The 19,001-nt window shown below is 35.2% G+C and overlaps 1 protein-coding gene and 1 long non-coding RNA gene across 4 annotated transcripts in view; one reads left to right on the top strand and one right to left on the bottom strand.

Moving 5' to 3' along the window:
* The window catches only part of NUDT9 (nudix hydrolase 9), a 26,287-nt gene extending 15,071 nt beyond the window's left edge, over positions 1-11,216 (top strand). Inside the window, exons 5-9 of one of the 3 annotated variants that reach the window (XR_010943202.1) lie at positions 1,205-1,316; positions 2,953-3,099; positions 4,719-4,803; positions 8,122-8,614; positions 9,179-11,216. Coding sequence is in view for 2 of the 3 variants with exons in the window: in XM_067737018.1 (XP_067593119.1) it covers positions 1,205-1,316; positions 2,953-3,099; positions 4,719-4,803; positions 8,122-8,300 (523 nt within the window). In the remaining variant the exon portion in view is untranslated. Of the gene's footprint in view, positions 1-1,204; positions 1,317-2,952; positions 3,100-4,718; positions 4,804-5,579; positions 5,658-8,121; positions 8,637-9,178 lie in introns of those variants that run through there. The other 2 variants (XM_067737018.1, XM_067737019.1) reach the window with 2 other exon arrangements.
* On the bottom strand, positions 10,537-19,001 carry LOC137224065 (uncharacterized). Its single transcript, XR_010943214.1, has 4 exons — positions 17,909-19,001; positions 16,106-16,144; positions 14,919-14,945; positions 10,537-12,413 (listed from the first exon to the last, which is right to left on the bottom strand). It is a non-coding gene; the product is annotated as an uncharacterized lncRNA (long non-coding RNA).

Here is a 19,001-nt window from a genome sequence, read left to right as displayed (position 1 = left end):
ACTTTCCCACCAACAGTGCAAGAGGGTTCCCTTTTCTCCACACCCTCTCCAGCATTTATTGTTTGTAGATTTTTTGATGATGGCCATTCTGACCGGTGTGAGGTGATACCTCATTGTAATTTTGATTTGCACTTCTCTCATGATTAGTGATGTTGAGCATCGTATCATGTGTTTGTTGGCAATCTGTATATCTTCTTTGGAGAAATGTCTATTTAGGTCTTCTAAACTAGTATATTTTATTGAGTCTCATGCGTAGTGATGATTAGATCATAGGCTTTCTTTTTTGGTTTAGTACTGGAAGTTCAAAATCTTTATCTTTGCCTAAGGGACTATTAAAACTATTCTTAAAATTCGGCAGGAGGAAGTAGATGTGGTGGGTGTAGGGAAGGAGAAGGGGAGATTTATCAACATCTTTGTGAAGGAGGCTGTGGTTAGAAAAAGCACATTCTGAAATTAATGTCGCCTCGATGCTTTAAAAAAATGCAATTCAATTTGAGATATAAAATTAAATTAAAGGATAGTGTGAGACTTCTTTTATCAAAAGCGGGGATAAAGATTGAGAAGCACTTTTCTTGAGACCAGCGGAACCTGTATCATTATAATCTGCTTTTCTGAAAACGTAGGGCAAACTGTTAAAAGCAAATATTACAGATCTTTTTCACTACTTAAAATTCTTAAAAAGGATCCTTGGATTAAAAAAAAAAACTTTTATGACCCTTCTTTTTTTTTTTTTACATCTTTATTGGAGTATTATTGCTTTACAATGGTGTGTTAGTTTCTGCTTTATAACAAAGTGAATCAGTTATACATATACATATGTTCCCATATCTCTTCCCTCTTACGTCTCCCTCCCTCCCACCCTCCCTATCCCACCCTATGACCCTTCTTTTAAATTCTGTTCTGCTTTTAATTTTTTTTGATAAATCTTACTTTAAGTAGTAAAAACTGTTTATATCTTGAATTTTTATTATGGAGACTATAATATCCTTTATGGAAAGTAGACATTTGTCTTGGTTTGTAACAGTGCTAAATAAAGAATATTTTTAATACAAAACAATATTTCTTTACAAAACTAGCTGATTTGAGGTAAATTTATATATACTCTGTTATAAAGAAAAATATATCTTTATAGCTTTGTCTTAAGCTTGAAATAGAACCTTGGTCTTTGTTCTAAATCAGTTATGACCTTACATTACTGTTATAGGTGGAAAAGGGACAGAAGTGGAAATAAAATTACCCATCCCATTTCTGGGAAAAACATCTTACAGTTTGTTGCAATAAAAAGGAAAGACTGTGGAGAATGGGCCATCCCAGGGGTAAGCATTAAAATTAAGTCAAATCAGTGTTGTAAGTTCTTTTTAGTGGCTTTATTTACTACAAGGTTATTGTGTATGGATCTTTTCTACTTCATCTATTCTCCATTCCTCCCCAGTGATTCTTTTGCAATGAAGTATCATTGTCAATGGCAAATGTAGGATAATACAACAAAGCTGTTAGAATCTGAGTCTAATTCTAAGACCTTTGGGAAAGAACATGGACTTTGGAGTTAGACCCGGGCTTGTGTTTTGACCTTTGCACTTTGAGCTAGTGATATGGAGTTCAGACCTTTGTTTTAAAAATAGTCATATATATTTCACAGGATTATTAGAGATAGCATATAAAGCACCTGGTATAGTAGGTACTCACTAATATTGGGTTTCATCTCAGAACTCAACACCTACTCCAAGCCCAAGGTAAGATTTTTAGTATTTTTAAAAAGATAACACTATTACTGTTCCTTGTAGTTTTTTGAGTTTTCATAATATCATCAGGAAGAGTATACTTCTACTGAGTTCATGTCAGTAGTATATTTCAAGGGGCTTTTAAAAATGTGTATGTGTTCAGTAGTGGGTTTTATATTTTATGCCATATTGTGAAATGGAGATAGTTTGATGAGAGGATGGCTCTTTGTATACACATTCTCCTATCTGCAGGAATGGCTGTTTTTCTTTGTCGGGTAAAATGGAATGAAAATGAAGGTTGTAGCTGACTGTGACAAAAGCTTAGGCTAATTATAAGAGCCAAATAGTCAAACTCCACTCAGTGCTGAATGCAAAATACAATGATATCATCACAGGATCTTATATTTTTATTGTCATTTGAAATTCTAATCAGTCAGGGAACTGTTGTCGTTAATATAATTTTGAGAGTCGTTGATCTACTCAGTATATTTTGAGCATCTGCCTTTTGTCAGCTAATATTTTAGACATTGAGGATACAGCAGAGCAACATAAACAAACATCCTTGTCTTCCTGGAGCTCACACTCCACTGAGGGAGACAGATAATATAACATGAACAAGTTACTGTAATGTTAGAAGGTGATAAATATCAATATTAAGAAAAAAACTAAAGCAAGGAAGGGGATTAGGAAGTGTTTGAGAGTTTGCAATTTTCAATAGGGTGGTTAGAGAAGGTCTCCTGAGAAGGTGACATTTGAGTAAAGATCTGAAGGAGGTGAACGACTGAACCATGTGGATGGATATCTGGGGAAAGCATCTTGGGCAGAAGTCATAGCAGGTACAAAGGCCTTAAGGTTGGGATATGTCTGGCATATCCTAGGAACACTGAGGAGGTCAGTTTGGCTGGAATGGAATGACCAATGGGGAAAGTATCAATTTGCTGTATTCTTTCTTGCCTGCATCCCTTCCTTCCATAGCTTGACTTTGGAAGATACCAGGAAAGGAGTCTGACTGGCTCAGTTGACCGTAGGCTAACTTTGGACTAATTACTATGGTTGAGTATATGGGATACGCTGCTAAGCTGCTTCTACTAGAAACAAATGATTTAGAGAAGAACATATCACAGAAGATTATGGGCAGATAGAGCAATATATGTCCACTGCATCACTCAGTAAATATCTATTGATTGAATTGAAGCTTATTACTTTTTCTAAACAAAAATGTGACTCTTAGGGGATGGTGGATCCAGGAGAGAAGATTAGTGCCACACTGAAAAGAGAATTTGGTGAGGAAGCTCTCAACTCCTTACAGAAATCTGGTGCTGAAAAGAGAGAATTAGAGGAAAAGTTGCACAAGCTCTTCAGCCAGGAACATCTAGTGGTAAGAAATGAAGATTTCCAGGAAGGATTTAGTCCTGGGGATTAATGAAAATTACTTAAAGTTCACCTGGAAATCTCGTTGATCATTTTCTGAATAAAGTGAAATACTTGTATATTTGAAATACACGTTCATAAAAACAAATTAATTGTAGCTCTTAACTGTAAATAGATTTCTACTCAAATTTTTATAGTCCAACTTTAGGCCAGTTACATCATTTACTATAATACATTTTTTCCTCTTAATTTTTCTTTAGGTGTGAGCTAATGTGACACTGAGTTCACCCATCTAACGGAAAATCTTTTCTTTTTTAAAAAATTTGCATGAATTCAGCTTTTTTGAAAGGACATTTATATTTAAATATATGTATATATATATATGTATATATATATGTATATAATATATTTTAAATTATGTTAAAAATTATGTTCAGAGTTTTTCTTGTTCATAACCATTTAAGTCTCATGGCTGTTTTGTCTACATACCCTTTGTGATTAAAAAAAATCACTTTATAAGGTATATGTGCACTAATAATAAGGAAAAGGGTAGATTTTCTTTTCTTTTTTATTGGCTTTTCTTTGAATTGCTTTGTTTTCTTTCTAGAATTAGGATTTCTTAATTATTTATCTATCAATATGCTGTCTGGGTTTCGGGTCACATTTGTCGTAGATGGCTGGATCCAAATCTTTTCATGTATTAATAGCTTAAATATTAGTCTTTACTAACCTTATTTATAGATTTCTAACTAGAAGAATCTATCTTTGCATGTCTGAAACTATAATCACAGAAGTTATTAAAACAGAAAAATACTTATAGACTCTTAAAAAAAATCATGTGGCCCAAATATGACTATTCTTAAATTCTGAAATTAGAGTCTGAGGTATTGAGGGTTTTATGAATTTTAAAGCTGCCTCAAAATGTTCTTGAGAATACTGTTCCCTGGGAAATTTATTTATTTATTTTTAAAAATATTTTATTCTTTTGATGCTATTGTAAATGGAATTGTTTTCTTAATTTCTTTTTTTAAGAAAAATTTATTTATTTGGTTGCGCTGGGTCTTAGTTGCGGCTCACGGGCTCCTTAGTTGTGGCATGTGAACTCTTAGTTGCAGCATGCATGTGGGATCTAGTTCCCTGACCAGGGATTGAACCCGGGCCCCCTGCATTGGAAGCGTGGAGCCTTAACCACTGCACCACCAGGGAAGTCCCTGTTTTCTTAATTTCTTAATTTCATTTTCACATTGACTTTTTCTTGGCTGAGCTGTGCAGCTTGTGGGAACTTAGTTCCCCGACCAGGGATTGAACTGAGCTCTGGCAGTGAAAGCACCGAGTCCTAACCACTGGACCATCAGGGAATTTCCTCCCTGGGAAATGTAAAACAAGTGTATGGAATGCTACATTAAAGGTCCTGTAATATTTACATTTCTTTTTTTTTGTGATAAAAAGCACGTAACATATCATTTGCCATCTTAACCATTTTTAAGTGTACAGTTCACTAATGTTAATTAAACGTGCATTGTTTGCAACAGGATATTTCTGGTTCTAATGAAGGTAGCATGCTCTTCTCTACCCATTCCTGTTCACCCTGCACTTTTTTTTTGGTCTGTCTCCTTTTAAAAATAGATATATAAAGGTTATGTTGATGATCCTCGGAACACTGATAACGCATGGATGGAGACAGAAGCTGTGAATTACCATGATGAAACAGGTAATCTTACTTAAGTTTTTTAAGCTAACTGAATTAGAGGATCCAATTTAAGTGAAGCAGACTACTGGGGCACAGTTAAATCTGGACTATTTTAGCATTTTAAGTCAATCAACTACCGGTTATAGGATAATATTTGTATGAAAGCAGATTGTTTATATTAAAAGAATATGTAGAAGAAAGCTTTAAAAGTGTTACCAGTAACTAATATCCTTTAATCCATTGGTAGCATATAAAATTAAGGTTAAATTTATAGACTAAAATTATGTGCCCTAAAGTTGTCATTCTTTTAAAGGTTTTGCCCTGCCCCCTTCTTGTCTCAGTATAACCTTGTGCAAATCACATGTTCTCTTGGACTCAGTTTTTTCCTTACAAAATGGGCTGGAACTAGAAGATCTGTCACTTTTACATTCTTGTTGAACTTCGGAAAACTCCCAGCACCAATTTCATTACTTCCAAACAACAACTCTAACCAAAGTATTAGGATAATTCATCCTGGTATTGAGAACTTAAAAGAAACATTTCAGAAGGAGAAGTATGCAAATATAATTTACAAGCAGGTCTCTACAACTTAAGTACTGATAAATTTGTTAGCTCCGTATTTCTGGAGTTAAAAAACAATGACTGACCCACTAGAGGTTGATTTTATAGTGTTTGAGTTGTTCAAATCACTGTTTTCACTGTTTTATTTTCTCTCTGAACTTAAAAAAAAAGTTGTGGTCTGATAATTCCAAATCTCTGCTATATCTGAGTCTCATTCTGATGTTTTGTCTCTTCAGACTGTGCTCTTTGCCTTGTAGCATGCCTTCTAGTTGTTTTGAAAGGTGAACATGATGTATCCAGTAAAAGAGACTGAGGTAAATAGATCTTTAGTGTGAGGCCTTATGTTTAGTTGACTAGGAGTTAGGCTGTACTTACCTGCTGTAATTGTACCTGTCAGAGGCTAAAATTTCCTCTGGTGTTTTTGTTTTTGTCTCTTCTGTTGTCTTTGGGTTTCTCTAGAGACTACTTAAATAAGGTCTGTGCCACGCAATTCTTTCAGTTACACTCCCTTGTTATTTTATGGAATCCCTATTGCTGTGGGATTTGGAGGGGGTTTGTGGGCTTTTGGAGGAGAATCATAGGAGAACTCAGTGATTAGGGTTTAGTTTTTCAGTGAGCCTGGGCCCCTGGGCTGTGACCTTCACTGCGGCTTCTCAGCTTCTTCCTTCTACCCTCACACTCCTTAGGCGAGATAGGAGGCTAGAGTTGGGTATTTCCCTTCCCCCAGGTTGGTTAGGACTGGTGAAATATTTTCCTTAAGGGCAGAATGCTTTGTCTAATTTCAGAATGGTTACTTTTCCCCTCTCCCTGCTGCAAGCAAGTGGGGATTTTTCTTGTCTTTACTCTGAGAACCTGGTGGCATTCCTGAGATAAAACTCCTAAAAATATGACCCTCCCACCCCAAGACTGTGCCTCCAGGAGATTTTCTCTCTCAAGCTAGTTCACAGATCAGTTTCCAAAAATGAGTCAGTTACCTTTTAAATGTTTCTACCACTTGTTAGCTCCAGAGGTGGGATTCTGTTCCCGGTAAGTTGTGATTCTCTGTATTTGCCTGTCTCTCTAGTTTTCAGGGTGGCATTGTGCCCTGTGACCTCAATTCTCTGATGGATCCAAAAAGAGTTGTTGATTTTCAGTTTGTTCAGATTTTTTGTGTGTGAAGATAGGAGTGATGATTTCCAAGCTCTTCATGTGTCAGACTATAAACTTTAAACTTTTTAGAATTCTGTTTTGTGTAATTTATTAGGTGACCAGAAGGGGAGGATGCTTTTCAGACATTATTAGATCTGATAAAGAGCATGTTAGAGGACACTGTTATTTAGATAATCAGATATTTTAATTTAACTTTTAGATTCAGGTTTACGTCTTAATTCTGGTTCTCCATTGAAAATTGGATGTTGTAGTTGCTGTGAGATACACAAAGAGCTGTCATTTTAGCACTGGGATTTAGAAACCTGTTATGCTGAAATATTCAATTGATTCTTTTCTTTTAAGAAGCAGCTTTATTATTTTAAAGATAATCATTGTAAAGATAAAGGATATAGTGTTTATAATGAGTTAGAAATTTTAGTTAGAAATGAGTTTAGAAAATAGGTGACATAAAGTGGAAAAAATTTTAAAGCACCAGTTATTTCATTTCCCAAAGATACCACTGTTAGCGTTTTGATTTATCTTTTTCCAGATTTTATATAGTTGTTTTTAAAGTAAAATGGGCTCACACTGTACATTCTGTTTTGTTACTTGAATTTTCACTTAAAAATATATTATGGACATATTTCCATATCAGTATTTATAGAATGGCTTCCCTTTTAATGGGAGTGCATTGTGTAGCTGTCTTATCATTTATTTAATAATCTGTGCCCTCTAGATGGAAAGTTCGGTTATGTCCCATTTTCTCTTTTTGGTTATAAATAATGTTGCCTTGAATACTTCAGTAGCCTTGTCTTTTTATTTCCTTAGGATAAATCCTTTGAAGTGGAATTGCTGGGTTGTTTATTGTATCCCCAGTACAGGGTCTGGTGCATAAGAGGCACTCTTGATATTTTTTGAATGAATGCTCATCAAAGAGCATTTGCTTTTTAAAAGCTCTTGAAAAACATTGCCAAATTGTCCTACAGAAACGTGCCATTTAGATTGCCAGCAGTGATTGAAAGCATTTCTTTTTAATTTTTGATAATTATAAATATTTTAATAAATATATATGTATTTATAAATATAACTCTAAATATTTTTTGAATTTTATTTTATTTATTTTTTATACAGCAGGTTCTTATTCTCTATTTTACACATATTAGTGTATACATGTCAATCCCAATCTCCCAGGTCATCCCACCACCACCTCATCCCCCCACTGAATATTTTATTTTATGGTTCCTGGTTTGGTGTCATACTTGGAAAAGTACACTTACCTTAAGACTCTAAAGTGAGTCATCAGTAATTGTTTTCTTTCATTTTTTTTTAACATTTAAATCTGTAATCCTTCTGGAATTTTGATGTGAGTTTTCATGTTTATTTTTTTTCTCTTTTTTTTTTGAAGGGTAATATTTTTACTTTTTAAAGAGAAAAGCTTTCTTACTGGTACCGTCACTTAAAATTTAGGAACTTAGTTAAAATTGGGGCATTTGGGAAATTTGGAATATTCTAGTTTTTAATTCACTTGGCCACTTAATATAATGATGATTTAAGGTTATTATAGTAGCAATACTTGAAGATACAGAATTATGCTGAAAAAGAAATGAATAAATTACTTTTTCTTGATGATGTTTTTTCTTTGGTAACCAGGTGAGATAATGGATAACCTTACCTTAGAAGCTGGAGATGATGCTGGAAAAGTGAAATGGGTGGACATCAGTGATAAACTCAAGCTTTATGCTAGTCACTTTCAATTCATCAAACTTGTGGCAGAGAAACGAGATGCCCACTGGAGTGAGGACTCTGAAACTGACTGCCATGGGTTATAGCTCGCAATCGCCATGAAAGCCAAATGGCAACAAAGGAACATGTACTGAAAAGAAGGCAGCGTCACAGAGCTCATATGTAAAAAGGGCAGGGGTAGATCACTTGGAGATTATTTTATTCACTTTCAAAATGATTTGCATTTAGAAGGTTTTGCATCAGAATAAAGTTAGCAAATATGGTGAAACAGAACACAGAATTTTCTGCTTTCCAGTCAAAAGAGCTATAAATAATCATATTTTGTATGCATTTTATTTAAGCATGGCTTAAACCAAACTTAACAACTGATGCTCTTCGAAGAATCAGAATCTAAATAAAGGTAAATTTCTGTTCAGCCATAACTTCTGCTTTCCATGTAGTTCTTGTTTGTCTTTTTTTTTTTTTCCCCATTGATCTTCTGAGGTCTGAAGGATGTTCCTGTCACATCAAGCTTCTTTCAGAATAGCACCGATCACCATTGTTTAATCTGATTTATCTTTAAATTGTTTGCTTTGCATTTTGCTTTACATGATCTTGTTGAAGCTGCTTTCAAAAGTGGAAGCCTCATGTATTCTTGCCTTTAGAGTTGTAAGTTTTATGAGGAAATTTCAGTCACTCTTAGCTGGTAAAGGTCAGGATCAGCGAACAAGAAATCATGTTCTCATTTCCAAGAATTATGACTTAAAAAAATGTGTGCAGGAAACTAGTAATTGAAATTGCTATATGTATTTCATTCTACTGTAACTGTGTGTGCCATAAATGAATTAAAAATAGATGTTCAGAAAGGAACTGAAATCAGACACAGAGGAGGTCTTTGGGAGTTTGGGTGTTTTTTGTTAGGAAGAGATTGTTAAAGACTGACATAGGTTTTTGAGAGACTCACTATTAACATTGTAATTCCCAGAGGAAAGGAAAGAGTTGGTGTTCCACGTGTTCTTGGAAGCAGGGAAGAGGAAGGAAAATAACACTGCCTTGTCGCATGTGTATCACGTTCTGGCCAAGATATCCAGTGGGAAAGTCTCATGATACTAATTCCTGTCAGCCTGAGGTAGGGACTGTCATAATTCCATCTTCATTCCAGTTGGACTACAGGTGGGGCATCTGAAGAAAAGGAGGGTTAGGGGATAGAGACGTGGTTGTTTCCTTCAGATATTTGAAAAGAGTATTAGGCTTACTCTGTAGCTAGAGGACAGAACTAGGGCTAAGGTAAATCAATCGAAAAGGTGTTTTTTGTTTTTTATTTTCTCTCCCCCCAACCCCGAGTTAGTGTCAAAACTCCTTTGGGGTAAATTTGAACTGAACTGACAGGAGGCTTTTTTCCCCTTAGTGTGACTATAAGTTTTGCTGAGAAACATTAGAATGTTTGATTTTAGTATGCTGCCTCAAACCTCTCTGGAAGAGTTACAAGGTTTATGTGCAGTATTAATTTTCTAAAATCCATAAAATCCTGGTCCTTGGGTACATAACAAGGGACTTGTACTTGACAAGAATTATCTGCTCATTGGGTGAGGGATGGGATAACCTTGTCCCAGCATGAAAGAGTCTGATTCTACGTTTACTGTCTGGTAGCGAGAAATTGCTTCTTCCTGGCATGGAATAGAATTCTCTAAAATTGAAACTACTTACAGAAGCTCTTGAGAAAGTTTGAGCAGTTGCCTAAAGAATGACATTTACTTTTGACACATCTACCCTGACATTAGTAAAGATATTAGGTTATATGAAAATTTTACTTAAAGAATGAGTAAAGCACATGATCCGCAGATAATCAATTTTTTGTGGCATTTTGTAGTTTTCATTGGAACATTTGCAAAGTATGCAAAATGATAAAACTACTCTACCCTACAGATAGGGTAGAAGTAGATAATCTTCTAACTGTAAGTATCCAGCACCATCTATAATAGAAAAAAAAACAGATTAAAATTTTAGTTTAAGACATTTCTGGAGGAATATCTGCTCCTGTATCACTAGGTGATATTGCCTTCATATTTACTTATATTTCAGATATAAGGAATATTTTTTTCAAGAGACAGTTAAAACAGTGATAGATAGCATTTATTGAATATCTACATCGTATCACTTAATCCTCACACAACAATCCTGTGAAGTTAGGTGGTATTTTTCCTATTTCACAGATGAAAATGATATTTAGAAATGTTGCCCCAAGGTTTACTCTGTAAGCAACAGAGCTGGATTTTGAATCCCGGTCTGCAGGGTTCCAGAGCGAATTCTCTGTCTGTTGTATTCCCTACTACGTTTATGAAGCTTTTATGATTTCTTACTTTAAATTTGTAGTTTGGAAGATTTATATTACTTAAGCAATACTCATGTTATCCATAGTAATCCATAGTAATCCATTTATGGTTTGTGACTTGAAATGTAAGGGCCACATCTGATTTGGCGAGCCTTGTTAAACTTGTTCACATAATTTTGGCTCAGAGACAATTTATTGATAATATCTTAACCTAAGGATGAGCGGCTGCAGTCAGGGTGTCTTGCCTGCAGGTGTTCTTGAGATTTCAAAGCATTTCAAACTCAGATAGAAGCGAGATACTAAACATGCTGAAGAGGGCCCCTAAAATTTCTAACCACTTTTAGAGGCTAAATGCTACTCTGTCCGACAGTATACGGACTTAGGTTGGTTGCTGTTATTTTCTAAAATATTTGTGAAGTTTGAATAAATAAACTGATTTCAAAACACATCATTTGAAGAAAGCACTTGTAATTAATTTGGTCTTCTTTACACCTCCTTTAATCATATTATTAACTTACCAATATGGGCACAATCTGAAGCTGTTAAACTCTTAGGATAGAAGTATTTAAAAATGTATAATAATGCTCAAAAGATATTTGGAGATTTTACTAACCGTATATAACTTCTGACATAGTAGTAAGAGAATTATTTCTGCCAAAATAAACAATACAGATTATAGTTACTATATAAAGGTATTTTTGCCATATTTTTTCTTTGCCTCCACCCATGTCTCCCATATTATGTTTATTTAATGTTGATGGATTAGTATGGGTACAATCATGTAATGTTGGGAGGTAGCAAATAATGTGGTTCTGTTATACCTAAATGCTGAGAAATTGAACCATCAACTGTCTTTTCTGCAACATAGAGCTTAATTTCTCCCACTTAACCCTTGATGGGCTGGTAAGAGCATTTGAATTGGTAAAATAAACAGAATAAACACTTTAGGGCAATGAAACTTTTCAGAAGGAAAACTTGCGTGAAATCCAATTTCTTTCTCAAAATTAAGATTGAGAATATTTTGATTCATCAGCTTCTCTCAAGGTAGGTTAAAATACATACTGACATTTCATTGACATTAATTCAGATATTTTAAAAAGGAATATACCTTTTTGGTCTCTCTCTCTCTTTTGTATGTATTTTAGATGAAAGCAAACTTGGGTGAGAATCAAAGCAGAAGTCTCAAGGTCTGTAGCCTTTCTATCAAGAGAGCTGATGCTTTTGTGTTAAGGAGACTTGTTGGCTTGCCTTGAGATTAGAGCATTTCTAGATTTGGTAGTTTCACAGCAGGCTTTTCTCACTGTTTGCTATGAATTGTCCGTAAGACAAAACTAAGCTTGAGGTAAAATTTACTGTTTGAAATTTCTTAACCTAATTTCTATAAACTGAAATTTTGTCAAATGCTCTGGGCATTATGAAAAGAATACAGTTTTAGACCTGCAGAAATTCTGATCTAAAGATTTTGGAGGAGGGACTTCCCTGGTGGTCCAGTGGTTAAGACTCCACGCTTCTAATGCAGGGGGCGCAGGTTTGATCCCTGGTCGGGGAACTAAGATCCCACGTGCTGCACGGCGCAGCCAGAAAAAAAAAAAAAAAAGATCCTGGAGGAAATCAAGTTTATAACTCATGAGATTTAATTTGGGTAAATCACTTGGGCTCCATTCTGCCATATGGTTTTATGGTTCAGAAGAATTATTCTTACCTTTTCTGAGATTAAATATCACTTGCTTTTATCAATATAACCATAGCAAAAAAATTTTACCCCAAAGAAGCCCTAAATATTAAAAAAAAAAAGATACTATCTTCAGTCCATTAGGTAGATTTGTAGTTTATAATAGCTTAAAAGTTGTGGACTTACCCCAAGTTGGTTCAAAACAGAAATGATTAACTGTGAAAGAAGAAAAATCAATGATCAGTGATATCAATGGGTTTACCTTTTAGCTTATTTTTAACTTAGTACATATATAAGCTGAAATACTTTCTATATGAAAATCTTTGTTTTTATTGAAAAATTAATTCCATTTTTACTGCTTTGTGTTTTATTTACATGAGGTAAGATTTTTTTTTTTTTTTTTTGCGATACGTGGGCCTCTCACTGTTGTGGCCTCTCCCATTGCGGAGCACAGGCTACAGATGCCCAGGCTCAGTGGCCATGGCTCACGGGCCCAGCCGCTCCGCGGCATGTGGGATCCTCCCGGACCAGGGCACGAACCCGTGTCCCCTGCATCGGCAGGCGGACTCTCAACCACTGCACCACGAGGGAAGCCCATGAGGTAAGATTTTTAAACGAATATGCAATATTTAGATTTAAATTCCCTTAATTCACAGAAATATTTTCTTGTAACTGCCTTGTAACAGTATTCACTGTATCTGAAATATAGAAAATTGATATGAATGGTTGAGAAACTCACTGTAAACACTTCCATACAAGTGCTATCTTTCTTAAATTATTTGAATTCCCTCTGTGAATGATACTTGAACCAACATTTTAGGACAGCTATGACTTTGCTTCGAGGGTTTGCTTACACAAGCAATTTCACTGGATGAGTATTGTTTTATAGCTTTCCTGTGGTCCTGTTTTAAGAGACTGGCAGCTTGCTCAAGGAATTGACCACTATGTCAAGGTGAATCCCTCTATTTGTAGAGCTGTCCATACTAGCATGTGTGCAACAATATGTAAGCTAAACACTGTCCTGCTTGTTCTTAGGCAAGAACAATTGCCCTGAGGTAGCATTTGTTCCCTTAGGGTGCATTTTCCTGCTTCTTGGTTTAACCACAATCACTGGGAGAAAAAAATTCTTATCACTGTGAAGATATGGCAGTTCTATAGGTTACTCTGTCAGGATCCTTTCTGGATGGCTTGTGGCCAACAGCACTTTCAATAAAGTTCAGAAAAATAAAGTATAAATAAGTATTCAGATTTGGTAATTTGAATGAGTCATATGTCTGAGGAGTCAGTAGTTTCACTGGAAGAGACTTTGGAGGTAAATTAATACATTTACCCAAGGTCACAGAGCGAATTTAATTTTTTTTTTTTGTGGTATGCGGGCCTCTCGCTGTTGTGGCCTCTCCCGTTGCGGAGCACAGGCTCCGTACGCGCAGGCTCAGCAGCCATGGCTCACGGGCCCAGCCGCTCCGCGGCATGTGGGATCTTCCCGGACCGGGGCACGAACCCGTGTCCCCTGCATCGGCAGGTGGACTCAACCACTGCGCCACCAGGGGAGCCCAGAGCTAATTTAATTTTAAAGGTGAGCTTACAATCTAGGCTTTCCCATCACAGGCCAGGGCTCTTTTAGCCATGTTTTGATGTAAATGAACTTGCTAATTTTGTAATCATCAATAATTAATTATTGACGGTAGTTTCCTAAAACATTTTTAGAATATATATTCATATTCATATATATATAATACATTCTAATTAAAAGATGCTAGAATTTTTACAATTTGTCATTTAGAAATGGACTATAGAATCTCTTAAACAGCGGATTGTGGGAAGAACACTAGCTATTTGAACTTGACTTAGGTTTTTTTTTTTTGACTCTGTTTCTTATTTAGTTTGACCTTAAAGTTTCTGGCACACTTAAATATTCTTCAAGGTGATTGATTTTAAATAATCTGTAGTGAAGAATCCTGAAAATTTTTACCTCAGGCACGCAATGGTTTACGCCTAACTTTTTAGGCCTAACTTTTTGACATTTTTACGAATACTGCAGGTCTCTGAGATACCATCAACTGTAAAGTGTACCATTTAGTTAATGATGAATCTTAAAGAAAAAGGAGATTCTAGGTTAAATGCATCTGTTGTAAGATGTATCTTGATTTCAGAAAATGTTTAAGTGTGAAAAGTATATGGGAAATGAAACTTTTAGTGTTCTCTTTTGTAACTCCCTTCAAGTATTTCTCCTGTGTTTTTATAAACTAATATTCTGAATAACATATATCAATAAAGGGCCTTGTTAAATAGTTGAATTATGTGCAGTTCAGTAAAAAAAAATTGTGTTGGGATTTAGATTTGATCATCTTTAATGTGTTATGCATTTAAGCTAGTGTGCTTCGTTAGTGAAGAAATAAACTAGTCTGTTTCATCTCTGCTAAAGTAATTTATTCTGTAGTTCTTAAGTCTTTTAAGACTCTTCACCTTCTTCCTTATCAATGATAGAAGACGTTGTTTTGTCAATTTATAGTTTGGATGAGTTGAATAAATGAATGTAGAACTGTTTGCATGTATCGAGTTAGTTTTTTTGGCTTTGAATTTAACAGCTGTTCTTAATTTTGTTTCCAAATGAATTGGACTAATAAATACAGTAATTTTGCTGATGAACTGGCTCATCTTAAATGGAGTGTCGAAAGTAATATTTTTGTAAACTTTATAGATCAACAGAGCAGTATTTACCGCTTTAAGATCATTAAGTGTCAGGACCTAGAAAAGAGGAAAGACAATCAAATAATCAGGGAGTTGTAACGCAGTATTTTATCTATCTTTTCTATGTTATATATTTTCTGTTAGCTTGATTAATGAAAACATGCTTTTTAGAATTCTTAGCATTTATAAAATTACATCAGTAAGATTCACATTCGCTAATATTTTAAGTACCCCTCCACCCTTTAGTACCCACCCACCCCCTTCAAACCTACTATCTCAGGAAACACTAGTCCACATTTCTGTGTGTATGTGTGTGGACTCCAAACGTAGCAGGGACTTCTCGGAAAGATAATTAAACTTATGCTTACGAGGTTGGAAAAAAGGCTGTATTTGGGAATCCCTTTTTTTTTTTTTTTTCTTCTGGCTGCACCACATGGCTTGCGGGATCTTTAGTTCCCTGACCAAGGATCAAACCCGGGCCCAGCAGTGAAAGCCACTGGACCGCCAGGGAATTCCCAGGGATCACTTCTTTATGAAAAAAAACTTTAATAATATCATCTCCTATAGTTGTAACCAAAGTATCATTTAAAAATTTAGAATTAATATACTATGTTACACACAATTTATTTTTTTGCTTGTGACTGAGTCAGTCTTGTTCTCTGTAATTTCCCCTCATTTACTAAAATCCTGTCAAAAGTAAAATTCAAATAATCCTTTTATACCTTGACCATAACCTTAAATCTAGTTCAAAGACTTCTGGGACAGATTCCATTTCAGTAAGAATGAATTTTCCCCCCATTAATAGCAAATATAAGTACAAAATTTTAGAGGTGAAATGGACTTCATAAATCATTCCTTTTCACTATTTTGTATTCTAAAGGAAAGTAAGACACAAAGGAGTTTAAGATTACTCCAAAGTGTTAAATGACAGAGCTTGCATCTCCAGATTATTTGACTTCAAATGCTTTTCTACTGGTCTCCTGGGTTCCCTCCACATGATCAAGGAAAGTTTCAGGTCTCAGGTTTCAAGGATATATGAGATTTTTACATTAAATGACTCAAATCAGACAAAATATCAATCACTAATTGTCCCCAAAGGAGAATAATAACCATTATTTTTGGTATCAACTTCTTTCCAAATAAATCTAAAGAATTTTCAAGTTTTTGTTTTGTATTCATTTAGATACTTTCTTAAAGGAAACTTTAAGTATAATTACCTGATTTGGATTATTAGGAAATGGAAAAGGAATTGGAATCTACAAAAAGGAGGAAAAAAGTGAATTGTGAATAAAATAAGGTGCTACATTTTGTTTTAGCTTTCTCATATGTTCATTTACTCATTCCTCCATCCATCCATCCCTCCATCCATCAGTATTTATTGAGCAATTACGTGCTGTCAGGGAGTTCAGCTTCTAGTTAATGGAGATTAGATTCTAGTGAATTTCAAATCATGTTTTTCTTTCGAGAACTATGCTTATTTTGCTTAATTAGTCAAACCTAAAGCCTAGGAATCTGTCTTCTGTGTTGATAGTTCTTGCAAATCCTTCAGTTTTTCTACAGTAAGCCATCTTTGCCTGATTTTTCATACTATTCGGCCATCTGGTGGAAGGAAGAGCTTCTGTTTCATATACTAGTGATTCTTTTTATTGCCACAAAAATTTACATAATTTTAAGCATAGGACGTTAGTAGCAATTCCTAAATTCTAAACCAAGACTCCAGAATTTTGTGTTAATTTACAAATTAACGCAAAATCCAAATCGTATGGATTTCAGAAAAAGAAAAGAACCAATGCACCTTACCCTGACTAGAACCAAAATAATTAGCAATTAATTATAAATGCAAGAACTTAGAAATGTAGTGTCTAACAGTTAGGCCGTGTGAAAACATTAAAGGGAAAGAATGTTCCATTGAGGACTGTAGGTTTAGTGACAACTTCTAAAAGACTACTTAAAGTTGAGAAGTAAGCAGTTCGAAATTAAATATAAGCAAAGGGAAGGTGTTTTGTTACATTTAGATATAAAAACAAAAACTATGCAAAATTGTGTTCATATTTTAAAACTTTTAGATGATAGATAAGAAGTTAAACAAGTTGCTATTTTAAAATGTGTATGAACTTTTCAAAACATCATTGCCTAAATACTGTTTATTTAACATGTCCCAACCTGTGTGGCAGCCTCATTGCCCTGTTCATTCTTTCCCCAGGTTGCCATGTCCTTCTCAGCACTTGCTGTTCCCTCTGCCTGGAATGCCCCTTCCACTTCTCATGACCTGGCCTGGCTACCCTTCCTCTGTTAGGAGCTCTTTGACACATAGCCTAAGTCAGCTGGTTTTGTATTTGCATCTAGAAGCACTTACCAAATTACATTGTTTTTTCATTTATAAATCTCTCTTCCTCATCAGATTGTGAACTTATTTATACTTTTTGTTTTTCCAGCACTCACTGTAGACCCCATTATTTGGTAGACACTCAGTAAATATTAACCAAATGAATGCGGTCTGTACCAAAAAGGTAACTCTATTATGTATTTAGCATTGTCCTGGCCTTTATTAAAAAGATATTATAAGAATTCAGATATTAGGAGAGATTGGAAAGGGTACAAGAAGAGCAAAATAATTATATTGTTTGACCTGTGAAAAAAAGCTGGAGAGCTGGGGAAAAAACTTTAGAGAAAAGAAAACAGCAAGGCTATTTACAAAAAGAAAAAGAACAGGTAATATAGAAAAAGGTTAGCATTCCCTTCATGAAGAGTAACTAAGCTCATCATAGTCGGGGTAATTCAGTGTAAACATCTTTTTGATAGCAAGTGTAGAGAGACATTGGAAGAAGTCACTGAAGTTTTAGAGGGAAAGTTGCTACTCCTTTGTCACACTTCACCACAAGCTATGCAGGGAGGGTAGTGTGAATAGCTGATGCCTGGTGGCCTCTTATATTTCTGTGTCAAAATTTGGAAAATGTTATAACCATCATCCAACTAATAAATACTTTTTGCAGTTTGAGATTCCCCAAACCCATGCTTACCAGGGGCAATTGTGGAGGTGGGAGAGATGGGATCTGAGGAAAAAATGGTGGTCCTTGTGGTAGGTAAAAGTTAAATCTCTATAATAAGAAACATGATGTCAGTCATTCCAAACATTTGAAAACTTTTAAAATGATGAACATGTCATTTGAAAATACAACCAGAAGTTTACCTGACCACTGGAACTTCCTCCAGACTGTTCAAGCTTGTAAAACAATAACAGCAACAAGGTAAAGCAACATATGGCAATACGTTATTCATTACAAAGAGATTTTATTCTGAATGAGACTAGGTAACAAGCCACTATTGAGCATTATGCGCATCAGTGACGTAGCTGTCCTGGAATAGGGAAAAGTTGAATTAATTTTGTCCAGTGATTTAGAACTTGTACTTCTTACCTTTAAACTTATTTCCAAAGAATGTTTTCTTTTTTTTTTTTTTTACATTTTGTAAGATTAATTACATATTGCATGCCTCTTCGTCTTCAAATCAACAGTGTTCTCAGTTTAATTCTCAGCATTTATCAGTTCAAAGTGCAGAGAGTATGGAAGTGTAAATTTAAAGTTTGTATCCCCAAATACAGATTTTGAAAGCTCCCTCACTTCTCTGAAGGCTCCTTTGTTACAAAATGTTTAGGGGACAGGTGTTCCTGCCTACTAGGTACCCTACCTAGTCAGACTATAATAAGCAGAGCTTAAACTCATAGATCTCATTCGTATAGATGGGGACGCATGTCTATAATCAACATGAGATGGTTTGGGGTAAGGGTATTGTAAACGAAACTCAATTCAAACTGCCTAATTAAGACTTAGGTCACTGTGGAATCCTTGCTCTATATTGCTAAGTTTATTTGAGAGCTTCCTATGTTCCAGTTAGGACTGTTAAGTGCGTTAGATGCATTTTTATCATCCTTGCACAATTCTGAGGTAGTTCTTACAACTCATTTTACAGTCTGGGAAGCCATGGGTTAGTTCCTCACTGAAGGTCATGCAGCTTGCAAATAGCATGTAGAACTGGGATTTGTACTGGGAAGACCCTTGGGCTGAAGAAGAGTGGTAAATTCCTGGTTCTACAACTTTCCTGGAGTCCACTTTC

This window comes from Pseudorca crassidens, chromosome 4, assembly GCF_039906515.1.
Source record: "Pseudorca crassidens isolate mPseCra1 chromosome 4, mPseCra1.hap1, whole genome shotgun sequence".
Classification (NCBI taxonomy): Eukaryota; Metazoa; Chordata; class Mammalia; order Artiodactyla; family Delphinidae; genus Pseudorca; species Pseudorca crassidens.
This window is presented reverse-complemented; position numbering and strand designations above follow the sequence as displayed.